The following is a 25,114-nucleotide window of genomic DNA, read 5'->3' as shown; positions in this document are numbered from 1 at the left end:
GAAGGTTAGCAGTTGATAGGCAGTGAAATGATGGAAAACAGTATAAATCATTAGGGAGAGATGCAGGTGGGTGGGAGGCATGAAGAGTTCTGTGGCTGAATGTTCCGTTTTAAGTGAAGAGTGGACAAGATGTGACCAAAGATGACAAATATTAATCCTAAGTGGACATAAGTAGGTTTAGAACTGGAACAGCCTATTTTCTTCTGATAAGCAAGGTTGACTCTTATAAAAAGCCCATATTACAAATTATTTTGTAAGGTGATTGTACTCATGATCCCATTGCCAGTGGATTTTTAAAAAATAGAGAATAAGATTAAATATCTCCAGAAAGAATGAAGAGGGGAATGAAGAGGAGAAAGATGTTAGAACTGAGAAGTTAGCCTATATAGAGATGATCTGTTACTATCTACCAGTAGTTTAAGATACACTCCAACAAACTAAAAATAAAGAAGAATGTAGAACAAATAAATGGGAACTGGGAGGATTTTTAGAAATGTTTTAGGAAAGAAACAACCGAAGGAAAAGTCAAGTCTTGCAGTTTTATTAACTGTTTATTCATGTATGGATTTGGGGGTGTGTATGCAGATGGGCCCTCACCAGGGTCTCTTGCTACCACAAACTCCAGTCACATGGGCCACTTTGCATCTGCCTTTATGTAGTGTCTAGAGAGCCAACCCTGGGCTAGCAGGCTTTCCAAGAAAATGCCTTCAACCTCTGAGCCACTTCCCCAGTCCCAAGCCGTACCAGTTTGTACATACTCAAATAAATTAGAAATTTATTCCAAATTAAAATATAAATGAACATACAAAAATAAAAATTGACACTTAAGTAAACCATGGAAATGTTATCCTAACAGTAAAATCATCTGAAGAAAACATGAGTATCTTTAACCATGCAGACATTTTTAACTTCCCTGCTTAAAAATCCATACCATAGATATTAAAATGACAAATTTGAAAAGAAGCTATTGCCATGGATATAATAAAATACCATGTCCTCAAACTTGAACTTATAAAAGAGTATAAATATGCAAATGGAAAATTATGCAGGTTTTTGCATGAAATGTTTAATATTTTTGGAAAATCAATTTGTCCTTTAGTATCAAGAATAAGAGGTTGATTTTAAACCTTGACTTGCATAAAGACATTCATAAAAATTTTCTTAAGGGAAAACATTGGTCTCATACCTAAGAGACTGACATTCTTATTAATATAAGCACACAAAAACATTAATTATTCAATAGTGATGAAACAGCTAGCTACACTACCAACATTAACATAATATACCACCACTTAGAATTTCCAATCATGTAATAGTTAAGTTTTATGACATAACCCATATTTCAAATATCTCACTAAGTATCCTGCAGTTATGTAACAGTCCTCACAACATGAAAAAAATCTTTTTTTAAGACATATATATTTTTTTATTGACAACTTCTATACTTACAGACAACAAACCATGGTATTTCCCTCCCCTCCCTCACTTTCCCCTTCATAACTCTGCTCTCCATCATGTCCCCTCCCTCTCTCCATTAGTCTCTCTTTTAATTTGATGTCATCATCTTTTTTTCCTATTATGAGGGTCTTGTGTAGGTATTCTTAGGCACTGTGAGGTTTTGGATATCGAGGCCAATTTCTGTCCAGACAGTTTTATGTAAGGAGTGGTACCTTTCCTTTGGCTCTCACATGAAAAAAATCATTTTTGTCTCTGAACTTATTACTTACAGAATTGTGAAACAGACCATGTTCAGAGTTGTATAAGAAACTAAGCTGCATTGACTTTGGACCCCTGTGTTGTGACAAGTGACCAGAGGCTCTTCTCGATTGCTCTACGCTATCGTCGTACACTGTAGAGGAAAATACATGTCACTGTGGACCAACAGGTAGTAAAATTGTCTATTTGAAGATATGAATTCAGCACAACTAATGCCTGCATTAAAAAAAATTAGAAGAAAATTCATGCAAATGTGTAGTTTATTTCTGGATAAGGAGATTTTTGCCTTCTTCTAGCATACTAATATTTATTAATGTTTAAAAAGAATATTTTTATACTTATTTCAAATGGTACATAAAAACATTAAGTTTTATATATTAATGGTGTACCATGTTTTATTTCCATATATGTATGTATTGTATAATATTTAAATCAAATTAAATATTAAATCAAATTAAAAAATTAAATATATTTATCTCCTCAGATATTTATCTTTGTAGTGAAAATTATCAAACTTCTAACTTTTCAAAAATTACTATGGAGGGAGGGGATTACCATGGGATATATTTTATAATCATGGAAAATGTTAATAAAAATTTAAAAAAATAAAAATAAAAATTTGCTATGCATTATTGTTTTGTACCATAACAACAGGGTGATAGCACACCAGCGCCTACTGCTCCTATCCAGCCATAACTCACAGCCCACCGATCAGTACAGTACGCCCTCATTCTTCTCCCTCACCCCCAACTCTCCTCAGCCTCTGGTAATCCTGTTCTATTTTCAACTTCTAGATGATCAACTTAAAATTCTTTCAGTGTTATAAACAAAGCAGTTAGGTTATATTATTTAGGCTTAATAAAAACAGGAAGCATGTTAGCACATTTTAACAAACAATAATAACATTCAAATATTATAGATGTGCACACACACACAAACACACACACACACAAACACACACACACATGTGCGTGTGCATGCACAATCCAAGTAAAGACATCTTTTTGAGCATCCATAACGGTTGTTACTTGGAAAGAAGGAAAGACTGAACATGCTTCAAAATTCTACAAACTGGAATTCCTATGGTTAATATCATTTTTTTTAGCAAGACTAGTGGGTTTAAAATTTGTGCAAATGTCAAGAATCTGAGCCTTAATTAGTGTACCTTCTTGAAATTATTTTTTTTTCTGTTGGATAAATTGGTCCAATATGGACTAAGAAGTGAAGGAGTCAGGTCCAAATTGAGGATACCTTTTAAAATCTCTAATCTAAGCAGCTGCATTGGAAAATGGGGACTAATTTTTTTCTTTCTTTTTTTTATCAATGTTTTGTATTCAGCAAAGACAGTTTGGTACCATTATTAGGCTCATCTGTGACCTACCCCCTCCCCCTGGCCTCTCCTTGTTGAGGTATATGGGTCATGCATTGCAGAGTTAGCCCACAGTTATGGGTAGGATAAATGTCTCTGCATATCATGACCCAACATGGGGCTCTGACATTCTTTCTGCCCCTCTTCCGCAAAATTTTTCTGAGCCATTTTTGGTCTGCTTCGGTGATGAGGTGTTGGGGGCCTCTGGATCTCTGGCTCTCTGATTTGGTAGGAGTTTATTTTTCTCTGTGTTGATCTCCTTCACCCTTGTGCTGATATCTGGTTCACCAGGAAAACAGCACCCTTGCTTGTTTTGCCAATTTTCCTTAGTTTCAGCCGGGGCCCTTTTGAGGTATGATGGGGTGGCTCTCTTCTTAGGATCTACATCTATCTGAAAAGGAGCAGATTCTCCAACAGAGAGTAAGTTAGCACCAGGACAAATGAGATAACCCTTACTTTTTTAATAGAGAATTTAATAGGTATAGGCCCTCTTGTAGCCCACTATTGATGGTAGCTTGATAATGGAGAGTGGGCTTATGTTTGGATATGGTTCTGACTTGTTTCCCATCTCCAGTTATGGGTCTGGTACCACTGATGGGATCAGTTGGCCATATCAAAAGCAGTTGGTTCCCCCCTCCATGGCTGTGTGCCACTATTGCACTTGTGTGGGCATCACAACAGGTTATTTGCTGCTAAGTAGGTTAGATGCTTGAACAGATATTCGTCATTTTCCCCCAGTCACCCATGTAGCACCCTCTGGCATTAGACACGCTGACTGTTTGGGGACTGACTCTCTTCCAGCTTCTAGCCATGCCATTCCATTTTACGTGTTGACCACATACAGTGTCTTCATAAGTAGGGTCTTACCACTAACCTTTGGTGGGTCATCAAGTACTCAGACAGAAATCTGTCTTTCTTTTAGGAAACCTTGTAGGTCTCTCTGATCAAAAGCTCATTGTGGATGATAGCCACATGCTGGCACTGGGAGTTACAGGTCAGTGCCCTCTAAGAAAAGGAAGAAAAAGATAACTAATATACAAGAATTAGAGGGAAGAGGGGGGGAAAGGGAGGGAGGGAAGCTGTAGAATAATAAGGTTGGCCTTCATCATGCCCTCTCCAGTGTCTTGTGGTTCAGTTGTTCCCTCTAAGGGCCTGTTGAAAGTTCAGCCATTTCGTCTGCCTTTTAGGGAGTAGAATTTATATTTAAAGGGAGTACGGATAATTTTAAGGAGTATGAATCAGGTCTATAAAATACCACATGAGATTTAAAGAACATTTAACAAGGATATTTACGTTCCCATACTTCTTTATACTTTGAAGATTTCACCATCCATATTTTATTCATCGGAGACATACTTTGATTTGAGGAGGAATTAATTTTAAAACATAGCTATTCGTACTACCTAAAATGGTGGCTCAGTTAAGGCTTTTGTTTGTAAGGGCTTACAACCTGGGTTGAATTGACCAGTGCCAACAGAAAGCCAAATGCACAAAGCTTGTGTCTGGAATTCATTTGCAGTGGCAAGAGGCTCTAGTATGCCTATTCATTTCTCTTCTCTTCTCTTCTCTTCTCTTCTCTTCTCTTCTCTTCTCTTCTCTTCTCTTCTCTTCTCTTCTCTTTTCTTCTCTTCTCTTCTCGTCTCTTATTTCTCCTCTCCTACCCTTTCCTCTGCTCTCTTGCTCTCCTGCCCTCTCTCTCTCTTTCTCTCTCCTCTCCTCTTACACCTAGCAAATAAATAAATAAATATTTTTAAAAGAAAGAACTGCCTACAATGTAGATTGTGTTGTCAACATGCATTTTCCAAGGACCCGTTTCAAAGCCCCAAGAACTTCCTTATTCCTCAGGCTGTAGATGAGGGGGTTCATAGCTGGAGTGACAATTGTATAGAAAACAGAGATGATATTGTCTTGCTTGGGATTGTGAAAGGAGCTGGGCAGGACATACATAAATGTGGCAGCCCCATAAAACATCCCAACCACAGTCAGGTGTGAAGAACAGGTAACAAGGGCTTTCTTCCTTCCTTCATTTGAGGGCATGTGGAGCACAGTGAACAGAATTAGTGTGTAGGAGGCCAATATAGCAGCAAGAGGGGGCATTAGGAAAGTCACACCCATCACATAAACCATGAGTTCATATCGGGAGGTGTCTGCACAGGCTAGTTTCAGCAAGGGAGGGATCTCACAAAGCAGGTGCTCGATTTTCCTAGCATTGCAGAAGGGATAATGCATGGTGTACATGGTGTACCCCAGAGCACTCAAAGATGCCAGAATCCATGACATTGTCACCATGAGCCAGCAGACCCTCGGACTCATGAAGATCATATAGTTCAGAGGATGACAAATGGCCACATACCTGTCATAGGCCATGAAGGCAAGAAGAAGGTCCTCTGCACCACCCAGTGTCAGTGCCAGGAACATCTGAAGGGCACAGCCCCCAAAGGAGATGGTGTCGTCTCTGAGCAGAAAATCCACGACAGCCTTGGGAGTGACGACCGAAGTGAAGAGGAGGTCCATGAGAGAGAGCTGCCTGAGCAGGAGGTACATGGGCACGTGGAGCCGGGCATCCATTGTGATGACCAGGAGCAGCAGTCCATTGCTGGTCAGGGCCAGCAGGTACAGGGCTGTGACTGTGGCACAGAGCAGCTCAGGAGAGCCACTGCCATTCAGAATCCCCACCAAGATGAAGCCACTGGCCCAGGTGGAGTTCCAGAGCTCCATTCCTTGTAGCTTCTTTACTTGCCTAGGAACAGAGGAAAACAGTTGGCTCAGTGGATCTAAAGAATACAGGCCCCAATTTCTGTAACTAAATGCCCTGGGCATCAGCATGAGGCCAGTAAAATAACATCTTCCCACTTATATCCCAAATTTCTTACACGTAATTATATCTTGATAAAAAATCAATTTAAATAGAAAATGTGAACCAAAGCAAGAGCTACACATCAAGAGATCGCCTCAGGAAAGCATTATTCAGTACATTAAACCCAAATAACTGTCATTTCTGAAACACTAAATTGTCTCTCATAATACTCAGGGACAATTCAGAAGCCAAGCATGGTGGTGCACACCTTTAATTCCAGCACTTGGGAAGCTGAAGTAGGAGGAGAGTTTGAGGCCTCCCTGAGACTACTACATGGTGAATTCTAGATCAGCTGGGCTAGAGTGAGACCCTACCTTGAAAAACCAAATAAGAGAGAGAAAGAAAGAGAGAAGTATTCAGAAATGCATGCACTTTAAAGTAATGTTATTTAGTTTTTTGCATAGATGTTTTGAATATGAAATTCCCAGCTGGCACACAAATATATTTTCAATAAAGGTGCTTTTCTCATATTTTACCATTTGCTTGTTTTTTTTAAAAAAAAAATGCTCTTTCTTTGTATCCCAGTGTTTTCTCATACTTCTAAGCTTCCTGCCACAGCCTCTCAAGTGCTGGCATTGCAGACATGGACCATCCTGCCCACCCTTTTCTCTATATTCATTTGTTTGTTTCACTTAATGCTACAGACACAAGTGTCATTGGAAAAGCACAAGTCTGGCTGTGCCAGTTACATCTGTTAGTCAGCCCCATAATCTCCATGAGTCTGTAAGGATTCTAGATTGAAACTAGGCATTATTGTGTTTTAGAATATGTTGCTTCAAAATAATTTTTATTCATTTCAGAAAGAGAAAGAAGTAAACAGAGAGAGAGAGTGGGCATATTAGGGCCTTCAGCCACTGAAAAGGAACTCCAGATACATGCACCATGTTGTGCATCTGGCTTACATGGGTACTGAAGATTCAAATCTGGGTTCTTAGGCTTAAAAGGCAAGTGACTTAATGGCTAAGCCATCTCTTCAGCCCAGTAATGTGTTGCTTTTAGAGTTACATTATTAGAATCAAAGTAAGTATGTTTATTGTGTTTCTGTGTGTGTGTGTGTGATTTTACTACATAATAATGCAGTGCACAGAAATGTAATAGATGAGGCACCTTCCAGAAAAATGAGCCTGTATTTGTTTGCATAAAATGAACAAAGGGAGCAAGAGAAGAGCTATTTTGTTTTATAGTTAGCTCCAGTACTCCTATCACCAACTCATCCTGTAAGTCCAGAGCACTTGCACTAGAAAGAAGGAACATGGGGATGGGGAAGAAGATGGTACCTGGTACCAAACTCAAGGAAATGCCAACAGAGGCAGGGGTCTAAGAATGGCAGGAGAAGTGCTGTGACTCATGGACCAAGAAAGATAAAGCTGGCCTTGATCATGAAATTAAATAGGTAAAAATAAAAGAATGAAATGTACTTCTATAAAACATGTATATGATATATGGTAGAGAGGGGGGAAGACTTTGTTAATTCCATTTAACCTTCTTGAGGGACAGTAGTAACCTAACAGTTAAAAGGTACAAAAACATGCAGCATTCTTACACAGACTTTTGGGAGGCAGGCATCATCTATCTGATAGATGTCAAAATGCATCACTAGAGCTGGGCATGGTGAAACACATTTAATCCAAGCACTCAAGAGGCAGAGGCAAGAGGACTGCTGTGAGTTTGAGGCCACCCTGATGCTACATAGTGAATTCCAGGTCAGCCTAGGCTAGAATGAGACCTTACATGAACAATCCAAATATATATATCAGAAGCCACTGATCCCATAAGGTCTAAAGATAGTTTAGATTTCTACCAAGGGCTCTAGAGATTGCTTAGTGGTTAAGGCACGTGCCTATAAAGCAAAAGGACCCAAGTTTGATTCCCTAGGACCCACGTAACCCAGATGAACAAGGTGGTGCATGCATCTGGAGTTTGTTTACAGTGGCTGAAGGCCCTGGCATGCTCTCTCCCTCTCTCTCTGCCGCTTTTATCTCTCAAACAAATTAAATTAAATTAAAATTATTCTTTATCAACTCTAATATTCTTTTAATATTTAAAAAGATATAATAGTTAAAAAACCAGGGAGATTCAATGGGCAATGAAGCTTCAAGCATTAGAGAATCTAACACATGCAGTAGTTCGGGTTTTCAGACACTGCCTAGAAGCTGTGGATTTTGATCAAAAGGCAGTTTTCCTACCTCAGGTGGTGAGAAGCCCAGTCACCTGCAATGCAGCTTCCTTAGGGGTTGCTTAAAGACCAAGGATATTACAGTAACAACAGGGAGGGAAGATGTAGTTTCCTCCAACAGTACTCAACTGGTTAAGTTTTCAACGTTGGCAAAGAATGTCAGGAGTCCATCTAGTGCCAGATGGCATGGCTCTTCAGTTCCTTACTCTCATCTCATTTGCAGATGAGCTCTGGAGATGGCAGGGGACAGCGAGGCAGCTCACAGTCTTTGTGGAGCTTCCTCTGGAGCAAGAGCATGGCTTTCCTGTTCTCACGCCTGAGAAGAATGACTAGAAACTCTTTCTGTCTAGTAGGTTGCATGGTGGGATCTCCTGTAGCTTGACAGCAGATTTTAACCAAATTCTTTGGTCCAAATGTGCAGGCTATTGTATTAATGCTTCCATCTTAGTGCAGAGACCAAAGTGGAGGGAGGAAGTGGAAACCCAAAACGATGGCCAGTGGGCCCTGTTGGGTCCCACCTAATAGTCCCTGAGGCTAGAGCTAAGCTGCAACCTACCTAGTCCTGGAATAGGCTGATGTCCTCTGATCCCAGGACCGCCTTATTATACTTTCGCTTCTGTATATCTCAGAGGGACTTATCTACGAGCTGAAATGGCCTCTGTTGGAAACTCTGGTCCAGGAATAGAATGTTAATGAATCCTCTTGGGTGTGTTTCCTGGATTGCTTTCCAAGAGTCTTTCTACTGTTAAACCAAGCCTGAGGCTCAAGGTCTCTGTCTACCTTGAATGCAAGATCCAACTTCATTAGGGTACCAAGTACTGGGATTGAAGCACCTGACTAGTTTAAATTTCTATTTAATCCTAAAGAAAAAAGTGACCCATTTCAAATTTCTAACTAAAAAGACCTGCAGAGCCACCTCCATGTTCCAAAGCATGCGGTGGGGCTTCAGAGTGTGTGTGAAACGCTCCTTCTCTTATTTGCGGTCTTCTCATGTTGTAGTACTGTTTCGAATTTCCTATGTCTGATCTGTGTGTAGTCTGCAGACGTGAGATCTTCTCTTTATTCACCTCTGGCAACCCAGTGCAGCTTAGGTGCATGTTCACGTTTTCGTGTGACTGTTGTCTGCCGGACATACTTAGAGACACAGCTCAATTTCCCAAGTATTGAGTGGGAAATTGAAATGAAATCTACCCAGCACTAGTTATGGAGGGTCAATACTAATTAAAATCTCTTAAACATTTCAGAGTAAAGAAAGAAACCCAACTTATTATTATGTAAAGACATTTGGATGACAATGGCAGCATTGTCAAGAGCAGTGATAGGACACGTGGGTGACATCTTAAACCTCTGAGGAACAGAAACTGGCCAGGTAGCTCAGTGGTAAAGGTGAGGATCTTTATCAGTTGGCATCCATCTTATATTTTGAAACAAAGTCTCATGGAAGCTGGAGCTCATCGTGTTGGCTAGACAGTGAGCCCCAGGGTCCTCTGCAGCACTGGAATTAGCAGTGTGAACTACCTTGCCTGGCTTTTACATGAGTGCTGGGTATGCAGAATCAGGCCCTCATCATTGCACAGCAAGCACTTTACCACTGAGCCGCCTTGCCAGTTTCTGTTTCTCAGATGCACAAGGTGGTGCACGCATCTGGAGTTTGTTTGTAGTGTCTTGAGGCCCTGGCGAGCCCATTCATTTTCTCTCTCTCTCTCTTTCTCTTTCAAAAACAAAACAAGTGAAATAACTGGAAAAATAAAGTGAGTAAGTCAAGCTTTTTAAGAATATGGCTCTTGAAGTTCTGATAAATCTAGTCATGTACTAAACAACAAAGTGAAGTTCATCAACTCCCAAGACACTCGACTACTCATCTATAGTCACCTCCTCCCTTCCCCCAATCTTCCCTGCCAAAGGGTCATCTCTCTTTCCCGTGTGTCACATACACTTTTTAACATATTTTGCAGCTACTTTTTTTTTACTTAGTGTAATATGTTTGAGATTTATCTGTATCCTTGTGTCTCTTTGTCCTTCCCAACATGTTTCCTTGTCTCTCTTTCCCGTGTGTCACACACTTTTTAACATATTTTGCAGCTACTTTTTTTTTACTTAGTGTAATATGTTTGAGATTCATCTGTATCCATGTGTCTCTTGGCCCTTCCCAACATCTGTTTCCTTGTCTGTTGGTTGTTGTAGACATATGGATATACCATAGTCTGTTTATCCATTCAATAGTTAGTGGTCATTTGTGTTGTTTGATTGTAAAAATGAGGCCATTGTGAATATTCGTGAACATAAATTTTCTATTCATAATGATCTAGTAGAGAAACTGCTTAGTTACAAAGGAAGGATATGTTTAAGTTTATGATGTTGCCAAACTCTTTAGTATAAAAAACAAATGATGTCTCTGAGAGAGTGGAATGATGGCTACCAGTAACCAGTGGGGGTGCTGCTGATGTTCATGGAGATGTTGGTCATAGGATACAAATTAATCCGTAGGTCATTGTGGGGATTCAAGAACCCTGACCTTTTGGGTGCTTGCTCTCTTCCTTCCTGGCTATAAGTTGCTTTACTACATACTTTCTGCCTTGACCATAAAACACACCCAGAAGCCAAAAGCAAGGGACCTACCCAATCCTGGGATGGAATATCTTGATAAGTTAATATTCTTGAATATATTGTTATAGTGATAAAAAGCTCTTCTGGAGTATGATGCTTTTAATCATTTTTTAATGATTGACACAAATAGTCATTTTATAGTAAATCAGGAGTACACAAGATGATTCTTTGCTAAAGTAAGTTTTAGGAATTAAAACGATATCACAGCTTTTTATTATATTATTTATTTTGAGAGAGAGATAATTGGTGCACCAGCCACTGCAGTAGAACTTAAGGCACGTGTGCCACCTTGTGCACATGGGTCACCTTTTGCATATGTGCCACCTTGTGCTTCTGGCTTACATGGGTTCTGGAAGCCAAGCCTGGACCCTTAGGCTTTACAGGCAAACATCTTTTCTTTTGTAAAGAACCAGTTGTTTTATTTATTTATTTATTTATTTATTTATTTATTTAAGAGAGAGAGAGGGGCAAAGACAGAGAGAGAGAGAGAGGGAGAGAGAGAATGGGTGCACCAGGGCCTCCAGCCACTGCAAACGAACTCCAGATGCATGTTCCCCTTGTGCATCTGGCTTATGTGGGTCAAACATCTTAACCATTAAGCCATCTCTCTGGCCCAATATTGCAGAGTCTTGTCTATGCATAAGAAAATATTATCAAATCATATGTTAATATACATATACCTTAAACCCATGATTTTGTCTTTTGTCAATAATGCCACAATAAATACTGATGGTATGCTGACTTGGTTCTGTTGGTGTTTATGGAGTGGAATGCATACATCCTGCAGTAGTCCTTTCCTTAGGTTTTTTTTCTTTTTTTTGTTTTGGAGGACTCCATACTGACTCCCTTAGTGTGTCTGCTACCTTACCATCCTGCTAATAATGGTCAAGAGTTTTTTTCCTTATTCATCCTTGCCAGAAATAGGTATTATTTCTTTCATTATAGGCATCTCTATTGGGTGAGATGGAATGGGCTTGATTTGTATTTCACTGATAGTTGAGGATGTTGAAAATTTCCCATACATTTATGATTATTTTTCTTATATATATATATATATATTACTGAAAGAAGAGCTAATATCTGCTGATTCTCAGCAGCCATATGCATCTGGTTATCACACACAGGAAACACAGGGGGGAGGGACACAGTGGCAGCTCTCACAGTGACCATTAGACATTCTCATAACTTGGCAGAAGCTGCTCATGGGTCTGTTGCTGCCTGGGTCAGTTCCTAATGCCATCTCTTTTCAGAAAGCTCCTAGACACAAACTTGTGGGACAGAGGAAGACCTCAGGTCCCAGAACCAATTGAATAGTAAACTGTGCAGAAATGGCAGGCCAGGGAATATGCCTGAGAGGGTTCATTAGCTTCCAGTTTCCAAGAGCAGCGTTTTTCTGGGGAAGAGACTGTGAGCATCCCTCAGGACAAGGCTGGGACTCACTGTTGCCCCAAGGACAGGAAGGATAGGCAACGGTTGGTCTCCTTTGACTAGTCCTACTTCCCCCTTCAATTCCTACTGTATTTATACTATGTGCCCCAGGAAGACAGCGTTATGAAAATCTGCAGAGGATTAAGTGAACTCAAATATTCAGATCAACTGTTGATTGTTTACTTGATGGTAGCCATTTTGACTGAGTGAGGTGGAATTTCAATGTAGTTTTCATTACCATTTCCTTGGTGACTGAGGATACTGACCATTACTTCTCACAAGTCCATACCTTATTGTAGGGCTCAGAAGGGTTTTCTGACAAGGTTATTGGATGAGCAATACTGTGAGGGTTCCAGCACCTGCTTACCTCGGGATTCTAGCCTAGATACCAGCTGATCATTTGCACCCATCTTCTTCCACAGGGAGGACAACAGCTGGAGAAGAAGCGTCTGAGCTTTGATCCTAGAATTGCCACACACACCCCACACACATACACCCAGTACACTCTTCCAGGAGAACCTGCTGCCCTTTCTTCAGCATCCTGAAACTCTTCAACTGCAGCAGGAACCCCAGGACACTTGGCATAGTCTGGAAACTGTATATTTTGATGTTAGAGGTAAGAATTCTGTCTCTGATTTAGGAAATATGTAGAAGCCAAGTGTAAGTCTTGACAAACAGGATTTTCTCCCCACTGTTTCTGTTTCTCAGATTCTATAGTTACTCCGCCTTCAAAGAATATTCATTCCCATCTGTATGCTAGATACAGCAATAAGTTCCACCTTGTACATGTGGAAAGTTGCAATCATTCTTTTACATGGGCCATATCTAAGTCAGTGGGATTCCTGACACTTTGTGCTGGTTAAATGCTCACTGCTTGCCTTTGATACCTCTAGATTGTCCTGGACTCCTAGAGTCCGATGTGGAACCTCAAATGGATAGCTTTTCAAAACAGGTCTAATGTCATTTGAGGTGCCACTCATCTACATGTCTGCTTGCAACTGAAGATAACATAGAAACAAATAATTGAAATCAATAAAAAGTTTACTGAACAATAGTACTAAAAACGTATAGAAAACATGCTCCCACAATTTTAGCTTGATCTTTTCATCTCCTGTGACCACTTCCTGGAGTATAGTAAGGCTTGTGCATCCATGTCAACCTCACCTTGCAGCCCTTGGTTAAGGTCACCCACCATCTCACCAGCAATTTCTAGAAACCTCTGGTGTTAGGTGGCAAGTGTTCAGGAGGACAACCCTGTAGTGTCTTTCTATGTGCCAACCTTCACGATGCCATCTTTTGTCTCATTTTTATTATGTCTGGGTTTTTTTGCTTACCAGATCCTATTCATGCTCTTCCTATAACTTATATGCCACTTCCTCAGGGAATTCTTTCCTGAAATCTCATTTTTCTATGCTCCAGTATGTGAGATTTTTATTCATCTACCAATCATCAGTATTATATGACGTAGGTGTTTAGTGATGCTGTTTTCACATTTATGCAGTTATCCTGGAATCAAATGCATTACCTTGATTCATTGATACACTGTAGGCCCTTAGTAAGTTTTTGCTGAGTGAATGAAACGAGTTGGATCATCCAGGGTTCCAATGACAGCTATTTATGATCCTGTCACTTAAAGGTCTCAGTCTGAGGTGAATAGAGAGAAGGTACTCTGAGCATAGAAGCAACAGGTATAGACAATACGAGGAACTATAACAAATGTGGTGCCATATATATGTTCTCTCTTCTCTTCTGGGGTACCTCCTATTTCTTCCACCCAATTATAAAGAATCTTCATTCATAAAAGAAGATTCTGTGAGTGCTTTCTCTCCACCCAGACTTCATGTCCATTTTCTTCCAACTCTTTAAAAAGAAATCACAGGGCTGGAGAGATTGCCTAGTGGTTAAGGCATGGTTAAGACGCTTGCCTGCAGGGGCTAACAACCCAAGTCTTATTCCCCAGAACGCACATAAAGCCAGATGCATAGAGTGGCACTTGCGTCTGGAATTCATTTGCAGCAACTGGAGGTCCTAGTGCACTTATTTTCTCTGTCTCTCTTCTCTCTCTGTTTGCAAAAAAATAAGCAAAAATATTTTTTAAATATTATATGCTTATAGGTTTGGGCAGGAAAGCATTCTTACTCCTACTGCTAAAATTTGTGAAGGGGAAGAAACTAATATTCATGCTCAGAATATTTTTATAAATCTCAGGGTATTTCCTACAATGACTTGCTTTTGTAATTCAACCCTTGTATTATATACTATGAACACAAATAGCTGATGTGCCCCTGTGAATCCTATTTCTGCTTACTCATGCCTGCTTATCATTGCCTTCAAATAGGTAAATAGCTTCTGTACTGTTTCTACCAATTGATCTGTAAGATCTATCTCATCCCACCACTATGTTCAGTCCAGACTTCTTTTTCCTTCAGCAAAGTAGTAATATTCCCATCAAGAAGATGAGGGTATTTGAAGAGATCAAGTGATCTAAGGACCCAGAGATTCCTCTGATAACAAAGTTATCAAGAGCCAACAAGACCAGAAAGAGAAGACAGACTTCAGGTTAAAAATTCAAGGGCTCAAAGGATTGCTTAGTGGTTAAGGTGCTTGCCTGCAAAGCCAAAGGACCCGATTCAGTTCCCCAGTACCCACAGAAAGCCAGATGCACAAGGTGGCATATGTGTCTAGAGTTGGTATGCAGTGGCTACAGACCCTGACATGACCATTCTCTATCTCATTTGGCTTTCTCTCTCTCTCTCTCTCTCTCTCTCTCTCTCTCTCTCTCTCTCTCTCTCTCTTTCATACATAAATTTTAAGTCAAGGTTCTTTGTGAATCAAACTTTAAAATACGATTTGTAATCACAAGTTGACTTTAAGCAGAAGCAGAATTTAAATGAATGTCCAATATGTTTGATAATATGAATGAAGACAAGTGTAAATCAATCTGCAAAGTTGTGTGTATTCTACTTAATACTTTGCAAAAAAGAAATTCTCAATCAAAATCCCCAACTTGTTTGTTACCCATTCAGTTGATGCACATCATTCAACTGAAGCCTCATAATAGAAATCTGAAGTCACACTTAGCTAAGAAAAGGGGGAAGAAAAAGTTTATGGAATCCCTACTGGACACTACAGGGACCTGGGAAAATTCAAAAGCAGTTTGAACTGCCTTAGAGAAACATCTACTGAAAATTAATTTGTTTCTAGGCAAGCAAAGAAGGTACAAGGAATGGAGCTCTGGAACTCCACCTGGGCCAGTGGCTTCATCTTGGTGGGGATTCTGAATGGCAGTGGCTCTCCTGAGCTGCTCTGTGCCACAGTCACAGCCCTGTACCTGCTGGCCCTGACCAGCAATGGACTGCTGCTCCTGGTCATCACAATGGATGCCCGGCTCCACGTGCCCATGTACCTCCTGCTCAGGCAGCTCTCTCTCATTGACCTCCTCTTCACTTCGGTCGTCACTCCCAAGGCTGTCGTGGATTTTCTGCTCAGAGACGACACCATCTCCTTTGGGGGCTGTGCCCTTCAGATGGCCCTGGCACTGACACTGGGTGGTGCAGAGGACCTTCTTCTTGCCTTCATGGCCTATGACAGGTATGTGGCCATTTGTCATCCTCTGAACTATATGATCTTCATGAGTCCGAGGGTCTGCTGGCTCATGGTGACAATGTCATGGACACTGGCATCTCTGAGTGCCCTAGGGCATACCATGTTCACCATGCACTTCCCTTTCTGCATGTCATGGGAAATCAGACACCTGCTTTGTGAGATCCCTCCCTTGCTGAAGCTGGCCTGTGCAGACACTTCCCGATATGAGCTCTTGGTTTACGTGACAGGTGTGACATTCCTCTTACTTCCACTTTCTGCCATCATTACATCCTACATACGAATTCTGTTCACTGTGCTCCACATGCCCTCAAATGAAGGAAGGAAGAAAGCCCTTGTCACCTGCTCTTCCCACCTGACTGTGGTTGGGATGTTTTACGGGGCTGCAACATTCATGTACGTCCTGCCCAGCAACTTTCACAATACCAAGCAAGACAATATCATCTCTGTTTTCTATACAATTGTCACCCCAGCTTTGAACCCTCTCATCTATAGCCTGAGGAATAAGGAGGTCATTGGAGCTTTGAGAAGGGTCCTGGGAAGATATATTCTGCCAGCACACCCCAGTCTTTAGGGAATGTGTTCTAGTGTCAATTGCTGACTGAATTAGTGAATACACCTTTAAGTTTTCCTTTGCATTTTATATATGTAGGCAATGTGTATAGACACACTAAGCTGAACTCACCTATTACATTTCACCTTGGTCTTGGAAGCCCCACATTAGAAATGGATTAGGAGAAGAGAAAGAGTTGATTGGATGTTTTAGCCTCATTCTATTGTCAGGTATCCTCTTCACTCATTACTAAGCAGGGATGGTAAGAGATTAACTTTCCATGTCCACATCACACAGCAGTGTCCCTGTCTGTCAGACAGCACTAGTTATGGACTGAGTAACCTCCAGCAGCCTCCAAGCATCACAGGGCTCCTTTGATCTGAATTCTATTGTTCTGGATGTGGCCATATGGCATGTATGGTGGCATGTGATTGTTGTGTATGATGCATGTACATATTGTACAGATATGCATGCCTCGTGTGTGCATGCAGAGGACAGAGGACAATGTGGACTATCTTCCTCTTATTGCTTATCCACGTATTTCCTTGAGATGTAATCTCTCCCTGAAGCTGGAGCTGGATTTTTAGCCAGACCATGCTGATTCAGGAACCCTAGCAATTCTGCTGTCTCCTCTCTCCATGGGACTGAGGTCACAGGCCTGCACATCCAAGTGTTTATGTGAGTGCTGAGGAAAAGCTCAGAGAATCAAGATCCTTGGGCTTGCACTTCTTATTCACACAGAGCAATATACTTACAAAAAAAATATATTTGAATTCCTATTTATTCAGTTACAAAATGTGGGCAAAAATTAATAGAGATGTGGTTGCATGTGTAGTCCAGATCTGAAGAGAAATATAAGAACAGCGCCCATGTTGATAGTGGAAGGGGTTATAGAAAAGGAGTGTGGAAACTTTCACAAGTCTTTTCAAAATTTAGCATTTTTAAAAGAGATCAATAAAGTACCATTGAAAGCTTTCTCACACAGAGAAAAGAGAAAAGATTCAATAAACAATAAGAAGTATCTGTTTCACATATTGTTTATTTTTAAATGGAACTACCTAATTGTGCTTGGAAAAATCATAATTTCTAGGATCATATATACTTGAGGTAAGCATATGCGTATCACTGTATGCACAGAAATTATAAAATATGAAATTGACTTTCTTTTAGTCCAAATTTGCTTTGTTCTTTCACATATCATTTATTGGTTTAGGAAAATTTATAATTAAAGGTAGAAATATATATATATATGTTTAGTACAGAAGCTACAAAGTATATCAGCTTATGTGTATGCCATTATTGTTGATAATACTGCTGTGTAAAAATGTGCAAATTCTTCCTTTGCCAAAGTAATTTTAAGCTAATTATTCTATGAAATTAAGCCATACTAAAAAGCTATAGCCAATTAAACTAAGTTCCTTATAAAAAACCAATAAAATGCAGAAATTTAGATAGAAACTAAAATCATTCATAATCTTTTCCTTTTGTTTTTCTTATGCATCTAGATATTGGGCTGAATTTATATATAAATGATAATTAAATCCTTACTATTAAAAGTTGGTGGATCGTGTTCCCTGCTATATTTTATGTTATTTATGCTATTTTAAAGCATGGGTGGGGAGGGAGAGAATTAGAATCTCTTAGTTTAAGTCTTTGCCTCCTCTTAATCAGCTATGCATCTTTGGACACAGACTTGCAAGTTTTTGCTTCATTCTGCTCAGTGGTGATGATTATATGCTTCATCTTATGATGTTTTCAAGAAGGTCAGATAATAAGTATCTGGCATTTATTCCATAGTATGGTAAATTATGCATCAAACATGTTGACAATTACATAAATGAATAATAAAGAATCATGAGAAACTTTATATGATCATTTCATTTATAGTATAAAGTATGATGTGTTGTATGTATAAAATGCAGACCTTCAAAATGAAGATAATTAATTGCTTTATATCATGCACCTATTTTTATGATAACAGTTAAAATAAATATACATTCACAACTATTTGCAAGTATTTAATTTATTAGCACTATTCGACTCGTCATGGTATACATAGACCTCTTGAGTTGTTCCTCCTGTCTCAAATTCATATAAAGACAGATGCTTAGCATGAGTATCTGTGTCTGTGGTGAGAAGGGGGGAGACAGGCACATCCTGAAGCTCTCAGGCCAGCTATCCACAAGAGAGACTGTCTCAAAATTAGCAATAGCAAGGACTGGCACCTGGGGTTGCCCTTTGACTGCCACATAGGTCTATGGCATGTACACACCTACATTCACACACAGGATACACGGAGAGAGAGACAGACAGAGAGAGAGAGAGAGAGAGAGAGAAATAGCTTTGCACATTGTGGTAGTTTTGATTGGCAGTTTCCATTCTTCCAGCTATGAATTTCTCAGCTAGCTTTACTCCCTTCCAACCTGTAAGCTCTCTGCTGAGAAATCCAATGTCAGTCAAATGGTCAGTATCCACATGTATTGTTTTGTTTTCTCCTGCTGTTTTGAGAATACTTTGTGTCCTGGACTTTTGAGAGCCTGATTTTAGGTTTGGGGATGGACTATATTTAACTGATTACATCATGGTGTGGACATGGTTTAGCTGGTTATGACTGGTATTGGTTGATTTTGTTTACCTGGATATTTGTGTCTTTTAGGGTTGGAAATTTTGTTATTATCTCTTTAAATAAGCTTTCTGATCACTTTGTTTCCTCTTCTGAGAAAAGTGCTTCCTAGTCTATCCATTTTTCCTATCCTGTCATTGACTATTCCTGATTGTCCCTTGGATATTGATGTGGGTGTTTTTTCCACCTAGCAGCCCTGCTTGTACTTCTCTAGACTTGACTGAGCTCTGCCCTTCATGTGACTTGGTATTTACTGTTTTTTTTTTCTTTAAATTCTCTTTATCATACAGGAATGCCCAGTATTCTGATACTGTAACACAATATTGTCATATATATTTGAAAAGTGTGCATTCAAATTGTTAAAAAAACAAACTCTGAAACCCTTCACACACACAAAAAAAAACTCACCTCATAATGCTTTAAGTAAACTGATAATTGTGTGTTGGGCTGTGTTCGTATCTTCCTTCAGCCATCTGTTGTGGGTTGGTGGGTAGATGTGAAAACTAAACTTGTCATTTGTCTTTCCACCTACATAAAGTGATGAATATCACCTCTACTCACTGAGTCATCAAAAGCACTACTTCTCAAATCATTTTTGGTAATATGAAGCTGTTTTTGTTTTGTTTTCTGATTTATTTTGTCTTTAAACTCAGTGTCCTATTGCACATGACTGCCACGGGCTACCATCAAATCACTCACTACGTAAGTTTTAGCATCCAGATTGATTCCTTGTCTTTTAACAAGACAAGTCCATTTATCATATAGTTGAGTATCATAGCAATATCAAATCGTTGTAAATATTTCTACCTATTTGATATTGGTTTCTGTATTTATCATATCTGAATTGGTATCAACCTATCCTTAGAACCATGCCAGTCTTCACACTGCACTTTCCAAGATAATAATTCCAAACATACCAGCCTCCATTCCCCTCCTATTTATTTGTTGAGGTGGTTTTTCTTTATTAGTTATGTACATACTCAGAGTGTAAAAATCCCAGGATGGTACCATCCTTACCCTCATCCCTGCCCCCCTGTTTATTTTTTAATACATTTTAAATTTAATGGGCATTTTGTTTTAAACTCTTGTTCCTGCTTCTTTCTGGTCTTCCCTGTTATGTTGCTTCAGTTCAATCACTTTCATCTGTTGGATAGTCTATTAGAAAAATTGTTCACTTAGGGATTTTTTTCATCTATGCAGACAATGTGCTATTGAAAAAAACTGCAATAATTTCCAAGGGTCTCAAAGTTACATAAGGGTTATGGGATGGTTAATCTTGATTACTAACTTGACAGAATCTAGGATTAGCAAAGACACATGCCTAACTGGGCCCATGAAGGCTGTCTTCAGTAAGGATTAACTGGAACAGGGGGAAACACTCCCTCAGAACCAGTGGAACATTGAACTAGGTCCAGATATCAAGAGTTCTGAGGAAAAAGCAGGACTGCCTACCTGCCTTTGCTTCTTGCTTGGTATGTGAAGATGCCCTCCAAATTTTTTCTCCCCTACCAACCTACTTTTGTTGCCACATCTGCCATCTTCCAGTGGCAGCAGACTCCAGCTCTTTTGGTCTTCCAACATGGAAAGAAGACCAGTGAATCTCCAGGAATCTTCCAAGCCTTTAGGGACAGCTTGAGACAGTTAAAACATGCAGCTTCAAGGGTGGAGCACCTACAACGTTCACAGTGTCTCCAGCTTACTGATGGCCATGTTTAGACAACCCTCTCCTCAGCACCTATCATGTAAACCAATGTAGAAAATCCCTTTATGTGTTTATAAAATCAGTTCTTTTCCTCTAGATAGCACTACCTACCACAGGTAATTTAGTAGTTTTGGACAAGAAGATGTCAGTAAAGTGGACCTGTATCATTCCTAGTGAAGGTGGTTGGGAGCCATTGTAAACTCCCTGTGTTCTTTAATCCCTATGATGGATGCATCATGTTGACGTTGTAGAATCAGAGTCCTAATATGGAAGTTTCTAGATCTTAGATCATTTGAAAATTCACCTGGATTTAAATGTTGATGAATTAAATCAATAAAACCTCTAGAGGAAAACAATATGCAGTACAGCTTAGTCTATATTAATACAATCACATTTTCCATATAGCATTCAAAGGCTTTTTAAAGCATACCTGAATTTATCATTCCCATGCTTTTAAAAAATATCTTGTCTGCCAGGCGTGGTGGCACACACCTTTAATCCCAGCACTTGGGAGGTGGAGGTAGGAGGATTGCCATGAGTTGGAGACTGAGACTCCATAGTGAATTCCAGGTCAGCCTGGGCTAGAGTGAGAACCTACCTCAAAAAACCAAATACATATGTGTGTGTGTGTGTGTGTGTGTGTGTGTGTGTGTGTGTGTCTTGCCAAAAAAAATTAAAATTAAAATTAAAAAAATCTTGTCATTTTTATAATATCCAAAAGTCTTTGCACATACATGTGTGCTGAATAATAAAAAAAAATTATATAAAAACTTCTCCAGCTATACTGAAATACTTGTTTCTCTTTATGCCTTATCCATCCTGGATATGCTGTCCCTACTTGTCTGAGATATAGTTTTACATTCCAGTTCCATCCAACCAGTGTTTATTTCTCAGCAAGATTCTCCACAGCAGCATAAGTAGCCTCTCATGACCACTGTCCAGCAAGTTGATTGGTTCATATCATGTCCTGTCACTAATCCTAACAAAATTGTTTTAGCATTATTCACACTCACATGTGATGGTATGATCACAATTTCCTGAACTTGTATGCTCTAGACATCTGTGGTTTCACAAAGCTGTTTATGTGATTTCTGGGGATTGAACTTGACTGAGTGGTTTCTCGGGTCTCCTCAGGCCCTCATGCTTGCACAGGAAGTACTCTTAACCACGAAGCCATCTCTCCAGTCTAGACTTTACTTTTGATAGTTGCAGTATTTTTCATTACTTATGTACACAGTGTGTATACAGCCATGTTGGTACCATCGTTAGCCTCTTCCCTATCCTCCTCCCCCAACAGGGACCCTCCTCACTAGGGATTTTGGGTCGTGCATTGTAGGGTTAGCCATCAGCTATAGGTAAGAGGCAATGTCTCTGCACATAACGTGGCTCTAACATTCTTTCTGCCCCCTCTTCCACAAATTTCTGTGAGCCACGTTGGGTTCCTTTTAGGTCTTCTTCAGTGATGAGGTCTTGGGAGCCTCTGTGTCTCTGGATATCTGATTTGGTAGGAGTAGAGTGTTCTCTGTGTCTACCTCCTTCATCCTTGTGCTGGTACCTTTTCTATTGAACTTCTAAAATTTTTATACCTATATGGTATCTTGTAAGTAGATTTCCAGATCTTTCAAGCAAGGCAACTAGTTGTACTAAACTTGTGAAGTATGAGAACATAGAATAGGAAATCAAGCAAAGGAAGGAAAAATGAAAATATTAGTGCTAGTTTACCAATCACAATGTTCTGAATACCTTTTCAATGTCATAAATTACTGGGGCAGGATGCACATTATCTTACAGCCAACTTCCTGAGAGCCCCCTTCACATCTTTGTTTCTGAGGCTATAAATGATGGGGTTCAACATGGAAGTCATAACTGAATATAACACAGATATGACCTTATCCTTTTCACTCATTGTCTTGGAATTAGGTCTCATGTAGGCAAATATTCCAGAGCCATAGTAGAGAACTACAACAGTGAGATGGGAGCCACACGTGGAGAAGACCTTGAGTCTCCCCTCCCCAGATTTCATCTGTATCACAGTGGAGATAATATACCAGTAGGAGACAAGGATGAGGGAGACCGGAGCTAACAGAATAATCACACCCACTAAAAAGAGGGCCATCTCAGCATTGTAGGTGTCAGCTGAAGCCAGCTTTAGGAGTGCAGGTGGTTCACAGAAGTAGTGATTAATTATATTCTGTCCCTGGTAAGGGATATACAATGTAAAGGCACTATCCACTGAACATGCAAATGCCCCACTTATCCAGGAAACTATGGCCATGTGGACACAAACCCTTTGGGTCATGATGGTGGAGTAGTGCAGCGGCTTGCAGACAGCCACATACCGGTCATAGGACATCACAGCCAGCAGGGCACACTCTGTGCATCCTGCAAGAAGGAAGACCACTATCTGCACTGAACATCCCGCAAAGGAAATGGTTTTCTTTTTCACCAGGAAGTGGACCAACATCTGGGGCACAATGCTCGTAGAGAAACAGAGGTCAGCCAAGGATAAATTTTTGAGAAAAAAGTACATGGGTGTGTGAAGCCGAGAGTCAGTTTGGATAAGGATTATGATCAACAGGTTTCCAAACAGAGAAAGAAGGTAGATGAGCAGAAAAACACAGAACAATAAGATTTGTATTTTGGGGTCCTGTGAAAGTCCCAGCAAGATAAATTCAGCCACGTAACTTTGGTTCTCGCCTCCCATGGATGTTTATTCTTGTTCACCTGCCATTGAAAGAGAGAACAGGTCTTTTTCACTACTTGCTAAGCAATCACACTGCTAACAAGTGTACCTTCTTGTCTGTTGGCTTTCATCTGTCCCCCCCATGTGCTGGTCAACACTATGATGTTTATTATTAATTTCAGCTTTGTACATGTGGTTTTATTGATGTTGTTTGCTACTTTTTTGAGGCAGGGTCTCACTAAGTAACTCAGGCCTTGAACTTGTGATTCTCTTGTTTCAACCTCCCAAGTACTGGGATTACAGGTGCTCACAACCACGCTTATCTTGTGCATTTTTGTGAAGCACATTTTTTTCCTTGTCTGTTCTACTTGGTAGGCTGGATTTATTATGCTCTACAGTGTTTTGGCATAGTAAAATTACTATGTAGCTATAATAAAAGAATTATCTTCAATTCAATTTCATTGCTCTTGAGAAATACTTTATTTACCTGGATTACCTATCTAAGCACAAAGCAAACTGGTTCAATTAATAAAAAATCTTTTGTGTCTTGATTTCAAAACATATAACAGTATATCAAGACACAAATGTCATGACACATATGTCCATGTTATAGCAGAATGTCCAACTTGGGATTTGGAGATGAATCAATAAATCATGTATATATTAGTTCTAGCTTTTTCCATAGTTTTTTGTACATTACCTAAAATCCATAGCAGGGCTGGCTATAGATGAGTTTCTCTCCAAATATTCCGGTATATCCTCCTTAGCACCATCCCCCATCTTCAGTGTCAGCTTTGTCCTAGGAGCTTTCAGGACTGCATGCTTTCCTTCTCACCTCTAACAAGAAAAATAGTTTCCTTCTAATAACACCTAATACCACTAACATAAAGTCTAATGTATGAAATAAGATTCCCTTAAATGCATGTGTATATATAAAAAAGCAGATCAGGAAATTTTCAGTAAAAGGAAAAGGAAATAAAGAAAATCAACAATCATCTTATTTAGCTAAACATTGTCTGCTTTAATAGATGATCAATTCTAGATTGTGCATAGCCCAGAGAATACCATGACAAAAAGCTCAACTTTTACAAAAGGTACAACAAACTGTAGAAAATATGATAGCAAACAATGTAGATAGTATACAGAAGTCTGTTAAATGAGAAATTCATGGCAACTAAGTGGGATTTTATCCAGTACTATATGTATCATTGAACATTTACGGATGAGCCACTTGATAGCATTGGTACAAAAATACAAACATACAGAACAGAATCCAGTTTTAGTAATTGTGGGGTGTGTTGTTGCTACCTGCCTTTCTACTAAAAATTATTCTGAGGGCAATTAAGGAGGTAAGAGACAAAGGTCTTGGAGAACAAAACATTGCAGGGTACCCAACAGTACTATTATTTACCATTATGCATTTGTGGATTCTAAATAGACAACTGATCATCTTATAAACTCAATAGGAAGTGGGGGTTGGAGAGGTAAAAAGCTGAGGAAGTTTGCAACAGTCTTAGAATAAAAGAAGGCAAAAATAAATTAGATCTGAAATCTTATCACATATAAGAGTAAGCACCTCAGGCCTTATCTACAATATCTGATGATGGAATAAGGTATGAACTGGAAATATAAAAAGTGTCTGGTCTAAATGGGCATAATCTCTGCTTTCTGAACTCCTTAACAGAATCAAAATTAGCCTTCTACTGGGGAACATCAAGCTAGCTTTACAGTAGTCTTGCATGATGCTTGTATTCAACAAAATGTAATTTTTATGCACAACATAAGGTAACAGATAAG

At 39.6% G+C, this 25,114-nt stretch overlaps 3 protein-coding genes across 3 annotated transcripts; 1 reads left to right on the top strand and 2 right to left on the bottom strand.

Annotated features, from left to right (window-relative positions):
* Positions 1-4,852: 4,852 nt before the first annotated feature.
* On the bottom strand, positions 4,853-5,803 carry LOC101604989 (olfactory receptor 2AG1-like). Its single transcript, XM_004650711.3, has one exon. The coding sequence runs from the start codon at positions 5,801-5,803 to the stop codon at positions 4,853-4,855; it is 951 nt and encodes a 316-aa protein (XP_004650768.2).
* A 9,576-nt stretch (positions 5,804-15,379) lies between these two features.
* On the top strand, positions 15,380-16,330 carry LOC101610090 (olfactory receptor 2AG2). The gene has a single exon (XM_004650913.2). The coding sequence runs from the start codon at positions 15,380-15,382 to the stop codon at positions 16,328-16,330; it is 951 nt and encodes a 316-aa protein (XP_004650970.1).
* Positions 16,331-22,414: 6,084 nt separating this feature from the next.
* On the bottom strand, positions 22,415-23,338 carry LOC101605278 (olfactory receptor 2D3-like). The gene has a single exon (XM_004650712.2). The coding sequence runs from the start codon at positions 23,336-23,338 to the stop codon at positions 22,415-22,417; it is 924 nt and encodes a 307-aa protein (XP_004650769.2).
* Positions 23,339-25,114: the final 1,776 nt, after the last annotated feature.

Source organism: Jaculus jaculus, chromosome 3 (assembly GCF_020740685.1).
Source record: "Jaculus jaculus isolate mJacJac1 chromosome 3, mJacJac1.mat.Y.cur, whole genome shotgun sequence".
Taxonomy (NCBI): domain Eukaryota; kingdom Metazoa; phylum Chordata; class Mammalia; order Rodentia; family Dipodidae; genus Jaculus; species Jaculus jaculus.
This window is presented reverse-complemented; position numbering and strand designations above follow the sequence as displayed.